This window comes from Panthera uncia, chromosome F2, assembly GCF_023721935.1.
Source record: "Panthera uncia isolate 11264 chromosome F2, Puncia_PCG_1.0, whole genome shotgun sequence".
Taxonomy (NCBI): domain Eukaryota; kingdom Metazoa; phylum Chordata; class Mammalia; order Carnivora; family Felidae; genus Panthera; species Panthera uncia.
In genome coordinates, this window is record NC_064812.1 from 38,482,755 (window position 1) to 38,495,758 (window position 13,004).

Consider the following 13,004-nt stretch of genomic DNA (forward strand, 5'->3'; position numbering starts at 1 on the left):
CATACCTTCATTTTTGTTACTCTCCCCTGCCCGTCTCCCTGGCATGACTCTATGCCACTTCTTCACGGCACTGGCTGTAGCCTTTGTCCACTCAGCCTCCCTCTCCTCACCTTGGTAACTGCCCCCACCTCCCTGAAGAGAGTGAGCAACAATCCCTGTGGGCCAAGCATAAAACCAAATCTCTCTGCCCTCAGTAATTGAGCCAGAGATGGGTCACACGTCCCAAATCAGGCCAGTTTTCCACCAGGACTTTCTAAATGAAGCTGGTTGGGGCACACCTTTAATAGATCTGTGTTGCTGTATAACAAATACTCTCAAAATCTCAGTGGCTTATAACAACCAATATTTATTTTCTCATCCATGAGTCTGTAGGCCCGATGTGGCCAGGATTGGCCTCAGGTGTGCTTCCCAGGCTTCATTCTCTCTGGACCAGTGGCTACTTAGGGCCTACTCTTCTCAGAAGAGAGCCCAGGAATACAGAGCAAGATGAAACACAGGATGCCTTGGATGGCCTTGACCCAGAACTGTCACATTGTCACTATCCACATTTCCAAAGGAGACCGTGTGGCCAAACCCAGCATCACTGAGAAGCTGCCTGTATGTGGGAGGAATTGCAGTCACCTGGTAATTGTTGGGGAGAGAGGTGGGGAGGAGTGGGAGGGGATAATACAAATATCCCTGCATGGGAGTGGGGCATGAAGAACTGGGAACAGTAACCAACCTGTCACACTCCCTTTACCTTTCTGAACCCAGGCTCTAAGGATGGACATTAGGAGTTGCTCTGGCCATGCCCCCACCATGTGGGGCTGGCCGGAGGATGAAGCCCGTGCCCAAAAATCAGTTCCTGGATCTAGTGGTCCGGCTCCATCCCTGCCGTCCCGGGTTTTAGTTATCAGTTACTGAATTTCCCTTTGGTTTGGGATTCTGTCACTCACTCGCGAAGAGGACCGGCAAGTTTCTTCTCTTACCTCTCAAGTGGTCCTTGTTGGCCTTGTGTTCTGCACTCGGCTCCTCTCTCTCTAGAAAAGGAAGGAGTCAGCAAACTCTGGTTTGTGCCAGCCACCTGTTTTTTGTAAACAAAGCTTTATTGGAACACAGCCATGCACATTAATTTACATACTGCCTGTAGCTGTTTCTGCACTGCACCGGGAGAGTTGGATAGTTATGGTAAGAGACCATATGGTCCACAAAACCTATTTACTATTTGGCCCTTTATAGAAAAAGTTTGCCTGGTCCTACTCCAAAAGATGGAGACCATGTGGTTTCCCTGGCCAGTCTCATCCACCTGCACACTGGTGACTCCCAAATCTCTCTGGCCCCAGACCTCACCCCTGCATCTTAGGATAATCGTGCACATCGTTTTCTGCTCAGATGCTCCACAAGCTCCTCAAATTCAAGGAGCCTTCAACTCCAGCTGAGCTCACCCTCTCCCCCTAAACAGAATCCTCTTTCCTAGTCCCCAGTGTGGGCAAGTTGTGCTGCCTTAGCAGCCAGTAGCCCAAACTAGAACACATCGTAGACTCTCTCTTCTCTCTCGTCCCCCTACTTCCCATGTCCTCCCCCTCATTCCCTTCTTCTCTCTCCCTCCCCTGCCCCATCAACAGGTTGTGCTGGTTTTGCTTGGAAACATTTCTGAAATCTCTCCACTCTCCAGCCGTTGTCATGTATCCTCACTTGAGTCATTGCAGCCTCTTAACTTGTCTCTCTGTCTCTGGTGTTTTCCACCTAAACCATCCCTGCCCTTCCGGCAGGGAATCTTTTAAAGCACCAATCCTGACCTGTTGTAAACTTACTCAGTGGCTCCCATTAGGAGTCAAGTCCAACCTTGATACCCCAGCACACGAAACCTAAATTTCCTGGCCCTGCTGGTCCTCCTGTCCCTATTCTAGGGTAGATCTCCTCTCACCCAAGACTAATGTGGAAATATGCACACTATGCTGTCTCTGGCCTCTGGCCTTGGTTTATGCCTGTTCCTGCTGTCAGCCCTGCTCACCCCCACCCCTCTTCTACACTGGCTAACTCATCCTTCAGGATTCAGAACACTCATCACCCCCTTCTAGATGACCCTCTCAGGTACCACTTACCTTCCCAAGCTGAGCTGCGAACAACTTTTCTCTTGTCTCCCAGCTCTCACCCTAAAGTTACCTGTTTACCTGTCTGCTCACCTCGCTGTCAGCCCCTGGGGCACAGAGCCCATGCTTTATTTATCCCTGTGCCTCTGGCTGCTGGCACCAAGTGTTTGGTGAACAGAGCTGACTGTAAGGTGTTTCTCGCTCATATTACCAAGTACTGAAGGTTTACAACAGCCTTTGAAATATCATTCCCAACTTTATGAATTAGGAAACTGACTTTCAGAGAATTTGCCCAAAGCCATGCCTCTGATAAGGAATAGAAGACTGAACTTAAATCCAGGTCTACCGACCTTGAACTGTTGGGAAATTTTGACCACGAAAACTTGCTTTTTTTTTTTCTTGATTAATCCATTGTATTAGTTATAAAATATATCACAGTTATGAAAGTTATGTCACAAGACATAAATGTGTATCTTTTGTAGTACTAATAAAATAAAAAAATAAAAATAAAAATTTCTACAAAGAGCTCTGTTATCCTGGTGCACCTCGCCTACTATCAGTGTGCAGAAGTTTCTCTGAGGTATACACCTAAGAGTGAAATTCATATATGCACCTTCACCTTTACCAAATAATGCCAAATTTGTCCAATGTCAATAGCATCAGCAATGAAAAGGAGTTTCTGTTACTCCACATCCTTACCAATGTTTGGTATGTGCTGTGGTCTGAATGTTTATGTCCCCCCCCCCTCAAAATCCATGTGTTAAAATCCGAGCCTCCCCAAAGATTGATAGTAATTGTAGGTGAGGCCTTAGGAAGTGGAGCCTTTATAAATGGGATTAGCGCCTTATAAAAGAGGCTCCAGAGAAATCTCTAGCCCGTTCTACCATGTGAGAACACGGCAAGAAGGTGCTGGCTATGAACCAAGAAGAGGGTCTTCCTGAATGTGACCATGCTGATGCCTTGATCTTAGACTTCCCATCCTCAAAGCTGTAAGCCAAGAATTTCTGTCATTTATAAGCTATCCAGTCAGTAGTATTTTGTTATAGCAGCCCCAATGAACTGAGACAATATAAATTAAAAAAAATTTTTTTGCTTTCCTGATTATCGGTGAGATGGAACCATTTTATATATTTATCAGTCATTTTACTTTCCCTTATGAAAAATGCCTGTTTATGTGTTTGCCCATTTTTCCACTGGGTTATCTGGCATTTTCTCATTGGCCCATGGGAGTTATTTATATATTCTGGATGTGAGCCCCTGTCAGTTATGTGTCGTGACAAATAATGTTCTCACTTTATGACTTATCTCTTTATATTTTATGGTCTTGATTTATGAAAGTTCTTAATTTTTATTGCAATTGCGTGTATCAATCTTAACCTCTGTGGTTTGTATTTTGTGTGTGTGTGTATTTGTTTGTTTAAGGAATTCTTCCCTCCCCCAAGGTCATCAATAGTAAAAGATAGCATTTACTGAGTACTCTGTTTCAGTACTCATTATCCCCCCTTTTACAGATGATGAATGCAAAGCACAGAGAAGTCAAGCAACTCCACAGCAAATCAGCCGTGGAGTCAGGTTTTAGCTTCAAATGATGTGGCATCTGAATAGAATTCCTTGAGTTAACTGAGGAACAGACCTCCACCATTTCAGCACTAAAAATAGGCCGTTGATTAAAGGCTTTTGGTGTCCTGTAAAGTGAACAGGACATCCCCTGAAGAAACCTCCTAAGAGGTAGAGGCCGTCACAAACCCCAGAGCAGCCTCCAGCAACTCCTACGCAGCCAGGACCAAAATAGCTCACACAGCATTCTTGCCGCCTCCTTGTGAACTGTGTGGAAAAGAACATTGGTCACGAATTCTTTGTTCCAACCACCCCCACACACCAGGACAGCCACAGCAACTTCAGGGGCATCTTGGAATCTGGAGAACAGCATGTCACCGGCTACACATCACACGGACCTAGTCCGTACCAAGTGCTGTCTTCCTCCACAATTAGAAGTTGTTTAAATAAATGCAAAGAAACAGAAAATGATTTTTTTTTAATTAAAAAATAAGATGGGGGCGCCTGGGTGGCTCAGTCGGTTGAGCGTCTGACTTCAGCTCGGGTCGTGATCTCACAGTTTGTGAGTTCAAGCCCCGCATCGGGCTCTGTGCTGACATCTCAGAGCTTGGACCCTGCTTCGGATTCTGTGTCTCCCTCTCTCTCTCTCTCTCTCTGCCCCTTTCCTGCTCACACTCTGTCTCTCAACAATAAATAAATGTTAAAAAAATTTTTTTAAAGAAATAAAAAATAAAATGGGAGTGAATTGAGTGTAGCAGAGTATGGGGGTCAGATTATAAAGTGTCTCATATGCCAAGCTTAGGAAGTGTGAACGTTATTGTGTCAATGGAGAGGTTTGGTAGCATTTTAAACAGCAAAGTAACACGATCCATTTATTATCTTGCTTGTTAGAGACTGTATGACTAGTTACAATCTGGCTGATAGAATATATGAAGCAGTGGTTGTGCCAGGCTCTGCTGATAGTACCCTCCCACCCCATCCTGGTTTCTTCCTTGCTGACAGAGCTCGCCTCCCACTTTGGAGGCTGGAAATGCTCAAGAATCACTTTCCCAGCCTCCCTTGCTGGTAGAACGTGGATGGGCATGCGACCCTAATCCTAGCTAATGGGACCTGAAGGGGAGTCTGCTGGGAGAGTTTGAAAAGGTTTTCCTCTTCAGTAAAGAGATGCATCAGAAGAAATGCCTTGACTTTTTTCTAAATGCGGTCATGTTTGCATGCGATGCCTGGAGCTGCCACTGTGCAAAGGGAAAAGCCTGATACATCAGGCATAGTAGAGCAGAAAGATGCAAGTGATGACATCACAGAGCCACATAGAACCACATTCCCTCCAGAGATAACAGGTGTTTTTTCTCTAAGCCACTTGCATTGGGATATTCTGTGACTTGTACCCTAAAGCATCTCAACTGATGGAAGCATTAATTAATAAATCACCAATACAATGTGATATTACAGAAGATATTTAAAAAAACATTCTTCCTTCAGATATTAATTTGAAATAAATGAGCCTCTTAAAATTGCACGTAGTTAGCTACCATATTAACTGTTCCTTGAACATTTTGGGTGCTCAAGCAAAAAACTGCAGAACTTGGTGATTACTTGTCTTCATACTTCTCTACCTAAAATGATTTTTTTTTTCTCATTTCCTTCTCTCACCCGTGCACTTCCCCTAACAAACACTGAAAAGTTTCTCCCAGTTTTTCCACTAGGCAACTATTCTCTTTTCATGAAGGTCTCTCTGTAATGAAATCATGGCAGTCAAAACACGTTATGTAAGAAGAACCTCAGCATTTTGTGAACAAAAGAATTGTAAGTTCCAGTGCTTCAGGCAGCAATATAGAATCCTAAAAATCTCAAGATATCTTACAAATCCTTTGTAGTAACCCAGTAGAGTTAAAAAAAAAATTTTTTTTATGTTTTATTTATTTTTGAGAGACAGAGAGAGAGAGAGAGAGCCTGAGCAGGGGTGGGGCAGAGAGAGAGAGGGAGACACAGAATCTGAAGCAGGCTCCAGGCTCTGAGCTGTCAGCACAGAGCCCCCATGTGGGGCTCGAACTCGCAGACCGCAGATCATGGCCTGAGCTGAAGTTGGGTGGTTAACCGACCGAGGACACCCAGGCGCCCCCCATTCTAACTTCTTATATCCAGTAGCTGGCAAAGTTTCAGCAATTCCTTCTGGTTCCATCGGAAGGAAAACCCATTTCTGAAAGAAACGTTGGGGTCCTCCAGCTACCGCAGATTCCTTCCTTCCTTGCAGGGATATTTACTGAGGACCTATCAATTGTTGGCATCGAGATGTAATCGATCCAACCTTTATTCTCGTGTTGCTTACAGTATTTCCGGGAACTCGTGACTTTCCCACATACAAACAACTTTGAAAAAGCAAGTGAGAAAAGTCATAGCTGGAGCTGCCAGGTACAGACGGGGCGAAGGGAGGAAGGTGGCTGGCCGCGCTGGGTTGGATGCGTTTGTCTCCCATTCACTTCCGTGCGTTGCTGCCCGAGCGCTGGCCGGGGCTGGCAGCGAGACACCTCCCTCCCGGCCCTGCAGGTGCGGTCGCCCCCCCCTCCCCACCACGAGCGCTCGGGGGATCCGCCCTGCGCGGTCTAGTGCGCCGCGAGCCGTCCCGGGAGGCCGCGGCCGGCCGGGCTCCCCGCGGGCACCTGGCGCGGGAAGACTGAGGCCGCGCGGGGCGGGAGCTGCACCTGCCGCCGCGCGGGGGGGCGGGAGCCAGGTGGCCCCGACGCGCCCGCCGTCCCCGGCGCCGAGCAGGAAGTGGCTCCGGCGCGGCCGGGGCGCGGCCTCGGCAGGGCGCGCCCCCTCCGCGGCGCCTGGCGGAGCGGCGGGGCCGGGAGCGGCCGGAGCCCGAGCCCGAGGCCGAGCGCCGGGAGCGAGCCCCAATGGCCGCCGCCTCGGCTGCCGTGGACGAGCTGTCCCGAAACTTCACGTACGGGGCGCTGGGCGCCGGCAACGGCTCCCTGACGGGTGCGTGGTACCGCAGGAACCAGGTAAGGGCCGGCCGGGCCCGTCGCCCGGTGGGGACACGGGCGGGGCCGCCCGCCTGCCGGCTCTCAAAGGACACCGGGCTGTGATGTTGCCAGCCGTTCACTTAACTGCCCCTGACTGGGGAGAGCGCGGGCGCCCCCGCCTTCGTCCCCCGGGGCGTCGGTCCCTGGGACGGGGGCGCAAAGGTCCGCGGCTGTGACCTCCGCGCGGTCACTCCTGAGCCTCTCGGTCCCGAACACTCCCGCCCCTCCAGCCTGAATCCGCCTTCTCCCGGAAGGATTCTAGGAGTGTGGGGTGAATCTCGTTCCACCCATAATCCACCCCCCTCCCAGGATCATTTTACAGTTAAAAAAATAATAATAAGTGACACTCCATTCTCAGAAGCAGGGAGCTCATGAAGGGCAACCAAATGTCACCTCCGTGCAGATGCTCTGCGTGCGTGTGTGTCCCCACAGTCTCAGCAGACAGCTTTTCCATTTCCGTGCAAAGAACACCGGTATTCTCGGGTTGCAGTTGCAAGACTCCCTCCTGTCTCACCGGAGCATTATTGGGAAAACATCGTCGGCCTAAACAAGGCCAGTTTATGCTGGAAACATACATTGAACGAGATCAAAAGGGATTGGAGCTTTCCCTTTCTTTCTGGCTTGGTTTAAGATCAGAAACACAGTTCTGGGAGCCCATCCTCTAGCCGTGTTCATATTCTTTCAAGTGGGGGCCCGTGATCTTGATGTAGTGGATCCCAGGCTTCCACCTGTGATCATAAGTGTGTTTTGTCTTGTTCTTTAACAAATCCGTGGGCCTTCTTATTTTACAACAATGTAATCAAACTGGTTGTTACTCTTGGTCTAAATCATGTTTTCATCAATAATAATAGGCCTAGCATTCCTTTTATGCTCGAAAAGCGTTTTGAATATACATTTCTAAAATGTTAAAATTTTGTTTTCAGAGATTTAACACAGACAATTACTTATATAAAGACAAAATAAGCATGTTCACCCTACTAGTTTTCAACAAAGAGGAGAGTTATTTGCTTTAAATCTGTTTTACCACAAAACATCCTAAAGTAGGAAAAATGAGGGGACTTTGAGCCTCTTTGTATGTAACCTATTGGACCTCTTCCTTCACAGGAGTTACAAAGAAAAGAATTGCTTTTTATGGGAAGCTCTTTGAGTCTGTTAAACGATGCTTATGTTCGTATAGATTATAAGCATGTTACAATGTGCTTGTGCTAGAAGTACTCCCAGTAAAGGTTTAAGAATGGGCTGTTTTTCTTTTGGTAAAGAAATTAGAGGGTCAGTAGTTGTGACCTACAATGGCATCATCCAGAACAGGAAAAAAAACATTGTTTTCACAGTGGAAACCCCTGTAATCAGTTTTCTTTGATGTTTCCTGGAATTCAATATTGTCTTGGCTCTCTAACATCAACCACGTTACCACGTGACATAAATGTGAGGCCTTAACTTTATGTTTGCGAGGTCTAACTTGCCATTGACAGTATATATTTGTACAGGTTTAAAAGGGTGTATCTAGGATATGTTCATTGAAATTACTCAGCTGACATCTAAACTATAGCTCGTTTGAGGTAAGATTGTATCAACTTTTCCCATTATTGTATAAATTTAGGCCATCTTTTAAGACTTACAGGACTGTGAAAATTGATTTTTTAAAATCCATTCAGCAAACATATTATTGAGTGCCTCCAGTGCTGGCCAGGTCAAGTAAAGATAAAATGGAGTCTTTTTTTTTTTTCTTTTCTTTTCTTTCTTGACATAGTTGAATGTAGATGACTGGAAATGGGGGTGGTTCCAGAAAAACAAAGTGTGAGATACAAGTTTAAGACACTCCCACTCAGAATTAGCTTCGGTTGCTGGATAGTCAGGGTTTAATCAATTTTACCACAACTAAACTATTTGATGACAGTGTCTATTCGCCAACAGCTCAGTCTCTCTCTGTCTTTCCAAGTGATAACCATCAGACTGATAAATTAACCTTCCTCATAGAAAAAGACCAACACTTTCACATAACAGATGAATATTTAACAGTGGTCTCTTAGCATCAGTGTTGTCCAAGGCAAAAACGTGAGTGCTTCTAGAGGAGGAACTCTCAAAGCAGGTAGAAAGTAGCAGTTCAGTGGGGAAAATGTTTTGGGGAACCAGAGAAGTGAGGTCTTTGCCCCTTTTTTGGTCACTCAGGAGTCTACCTATGAAAGTACAGATGCAATAGAATTCTGTAAAGGTATTTTCTTCCTGTTCGACCCACAAGTTTTCAGTATAAAAGGTAGTATTTCTAAGATGGTTATTGAGCCCCCTGCTTTGTACAAAACACCGTAGTCTTCAGATCCAAACCCTTCCTTCTAGGAGTGTTGCTAGATGCTTGGAGAAATGAACTATACAGGTAACTCCAAAAGCGGGCAGCATGCTTTAAGTGTCACGTGAGTGATATAAAGTCCTAAAGATATTCGGAGCAAGGTGGCTTTTCGTAGGGGCCATCAGGGGTATTTTGTGGAAGGGTGGTATTTAAGCTGGGCACTTAAGGGTGGACAGAGTTTCACTGATGGAAGTGCACAGGTGGAAGTCATTCCAAGAGAGGAAAAGTCTGGGGACCAAGGACAGACCATGAGGCCGGGTCAGGTGTCTTTTTGAATATTTTTGTACCTGGTGTACAAGTCAGTAGCCATTCTGGTTGCAGTGGAGCATGGAGACTGTAAGGTGGAAATACAATTTGGGGTCTTAAATATGGCCATGGATTGCCTTGAAGGACTGGTTAAGAAATCTGGACTTTGTAGACAATGGGGAGCCATCGAAGGCTTTTTGAGCAAGGAGTGTGAGAATCAAAGCAAATTAAATAAAAGGAATTTAAGGCTAGCAGGATGCAGAGGCCTCAAATTGGCTAAATCCAGCCCACAGATGTGTCTTGTTTGACCGGCAGAGAGGCTTTAAAAAATGTTTAATACATTGCCAGCCTTAAAAGCAAGTCGATTGTATATGAAGTTTCAAGTTTCAGTGATCTCTTTAAATGTTAGAAGTTCTAGCAGCACTTGGCCCTCTTCCCCACCTGTCCCACAAGCTAACTGCGCGTTGAAGTTCACAGTTTAGAGCAGCTGTGCTCCCCACCTAAGACCCTCCCTTTGCTCTCATCTCTTTTACCTACTGGCCCCCGTAGGCATTTATTTTGCAACCAGTGTTAGAGGCTGTAGTCTAGTCTCTGCTGTGAACTAGAGAGTGTGGTTAGGCAAGTAACTCTGGGCTTCAGTTTCCTTTACAGTAAAACGAGGGTTGGAATAAAAGATCTCCAGTCTCCCTTTTGCTATCTGATTGATTAAGTAGTGCCAAACCAGCAAGGTTGTGGAAGGAATGGACAGAAAGGATGAATGTAGGAAATATTGCGAAGGAGGGGTTTTGACCCTGGTTCTTAAAGTTTAAGCATGTTGCTAAGTATCTAAATTCACAAGGACGTTGTCAAAAAGGTTTATTCTGCATAGGGTGAAATGAAAATTCAGAATTTTTTATGTCCTTTATTTGCACTTTTAATTTTCAATGGCTTGAATTTTTTTTTTTTTTAATTTTTTTTTCAACGTTTTTTATTTATTTTTGGGACAGAGAGAGACAGAGCATGAACGGGGGAGGGGCAGAGAGAGAGGGAGACACAGAATCGGAAACAGGCTCCAGGCTCCGAGCCATCAGCCCAGAGCCTGACGCGGGGCTCGAACTCACGGACCGCGAGATCGTGACCTGGCTGAAGTCGGACGCTTAACCGACTGCGCCACCCAGGCGCCCCCAATGGCTTGAATTTTTAAAGTCAACATATTTAAAGGAAAATTGATACGACTTGGCAGAGAAGAGGCAAAACCAAGAGACTGACGTTAGTTATGCATTTACTATGTAACACTTTATAGCTGTTATCTCAGTGGAGCCCCCCAACAACCTCCTAAGGTACAGATTATCTTCCCTGTTCATGTAAGGAAACTTGTGTTAAATAATTTGCCTCTAGATCTTACAACAAGTAGGTCTAACTACAAGCTATTCTTATTCCTTGCCTGAAGGCCATTGCTTAGAAACTAAGACTTGAAAAGAATGTGGTGTTAAGAGGAAAAATGAGGGGGGAATGAATAGGGCTTGTTTCATTGCACCAAAGAAAAATCACATTGAGTTTTATGTTGCCCTTTTATTAATTTTGCTTTGCTACCATCTATTTCTTTTCTGCTGGTAGCTCACCTGGCTATCTCTTAAAGAAAGAAAAGTGCCCAAACTTATAAATAACCAAAGGACTGGGTAGAGGTTGCTGGTCCTTTCCATTTGCTTCCCAAGAAAAATCCCTTTTTTGTTTTGTTTATGTTTATTGGGGTTTGTTTTTTGTTTTTTGTTTTTTTGCCTTTCTTATATATCCAATGTGGCATTTTCCCATTACCAGGTTTTCTGTGAGATGCATGTATTATGAGGCAGCAAGAGGAAGGAAGAAACAGGTTACCTCAAAGCAACTATATCAAAGCTTTCGTAAAAAAAAAAAATAAATCATCATCATCATCATCATCATCATCATCCCATGGTTTTGTTAGAAGAAGAGTCTTAATGCCTCTGTGAATTTGGCAGATAAGATGTTTGCATTTCAATCTACCTGATATCCTCCTTATGGCTTGATTTATACTAACTAGTTATAGTATTTGTATTGATGCAATCAACAAAATTCAGGCTATGGGAAACTTTGTCATTTTATAGGTTTAAATGGTTCCATTTCTTCAAAAATCATTTTTACAACAACAAAAAAGGGAGAGAATGGATAGAGGAGCTGTAGATTAAAATAGACCTAAAAAAATAAAAAATAAAAATTAAATAAAATAGGCCTAAAAACCCTATCTGAAAAAGGATGCACACTTGGGTGATAAAACTAAAGGGAAGGCAAGAAAATGATTGCATTAAAGTCAGGCCAGTGGTTCCTTGTGGGAAGGGAAAGGGTTGTGATGGGGTGAGGCAAAGGGAGGGCTCTGGGTGTGTGCCCAATTTCTGTGTTTTGATCTGGATGGTGTTATAAGAGTGTTTACCTTATAATAATTCATTCAAGTAATTTATTCATCTCTGTCATTCTCTCTGCGGTTGTCTGTATCCTACAATTTTTTTAAGTTTAAAAAATAATATTAGCATTGCTACAGCTGTTCAACTTACATGCTTTTTACCCAGGTAGACAATGGTATACCATATACACCCGGTGGGAAGTGGTATGCCATTGTCACTTTGCTTAAACAAACAACTGAGAATTATTTAGGCAGTTTCTTTTTAAGATGTTGATGATTGTTCAAGTTGGCATTTGAGAGCTTACCATGGAAGGGATGATATTCCCCTAAACTATCCTTTTTGGTTTTGTATAGTGCAGTTTTAAAAGCTCAGTCTTTTTACCAGAGGTGTTGGCAAGTTTCCTAATTTCTCCAAATCTTGGCTTTCTCTATTGGAATGGTAATAACAGTATGCCACATACTTTCTATGGTTGATATAGGAATAAGAAAAGATGATGTATGGGGGCGCCTGAGTGGCTCAGTCAGTTAAGCACCTGACTTCGGTTCAGGTCATGATCTCACGGTTCGTGAGTTCGAGCCCCATGTCAGGCTCTGTGCTGACAGCTCAGAGCCTGCAGCCTGCTTCGGATTCTGTGTCTCCTTCGCTCTCTGCTTCTCCCCTGCTCATGCTCTGTCTCTCTCTGTCTCAAAAATAAACACTAAAAAAAAAATTTTTTTAAAAGAAAAGCTAGTGAATGTCCAGAAGTTAGCAAAGTGCCAGGCACAGAGAAAGTACTCAAATACTGGCTATTATTACTAGTCGTATTGCAGTCAACCTATATTATAGGAAATGCCATGAAATATATATTTCTAATAATTAGCAATTGTTGGACTTAGTTCCTTGTAAATGGAAAGAAATAAGAGAAATCATACTAGGTTTTTGAGGTAACTTTTCTTTCTTTAATCTAAAACCACTGACTTCTCTATCCAGTGCCTTCCTCATTCCCTCTGGTGTTTGCTGCCCCTTCACTCTCCAAACGTATTCACATTCCAGAACACTTCCTAATTGCAGTAATTTCCTAACTGGAACGCTTGGTATCTTGAAGCACTAAGGCAAGGATTCTTCCTATGGCTTCGGCCGCTTTCCAGACTCCTGGGCTGGGGAGATGGCTGTGTAGCACTGGGAACAGTGACAGACGTGTTTGGTGGCAGCAGTGTGGTCACAGTACCAGACACTGATCGTAGTTTAAGCAGAAGGACCAGCACTCCCAACCTGGGAGGGACTGTTAATGTTGAGACTTCCGTGCCATTTATTTCAGCTTGGGTGTGCTTGTTTATTTGTTTTCTCCCAAAGACCCAACATTATTCCGTTTGCACCTCTTGAT

At 44.7% G+C, this 13,004-nt stretch overlaps 1 protein-coding gene across 1 annotated transcript in view; it reads left to right on the forward strand.

The window, feature by feature from the left end:
* Window positions 1-6,439: 6,439 nt before the first annotated feature.
* Window positions 6,440-13,004, forward strand: part of NIPAL2 (NIPA like domain containing 2) — an 82,106-nt gene continuing 75,541 nt past the window's right edge. The window contains exon 1 of the mRNA XM_049633045.1: window positions 6,440-6,634. Coding sequence (XP_049489002.1) covers window positions 6,527-6,634 — 108 coding nt within the window. The 5' untranslated portion in view covers window positions 6,440-6,526. The remainder of the gene's footprint in view (window positions 6,635-13,004) is intronic.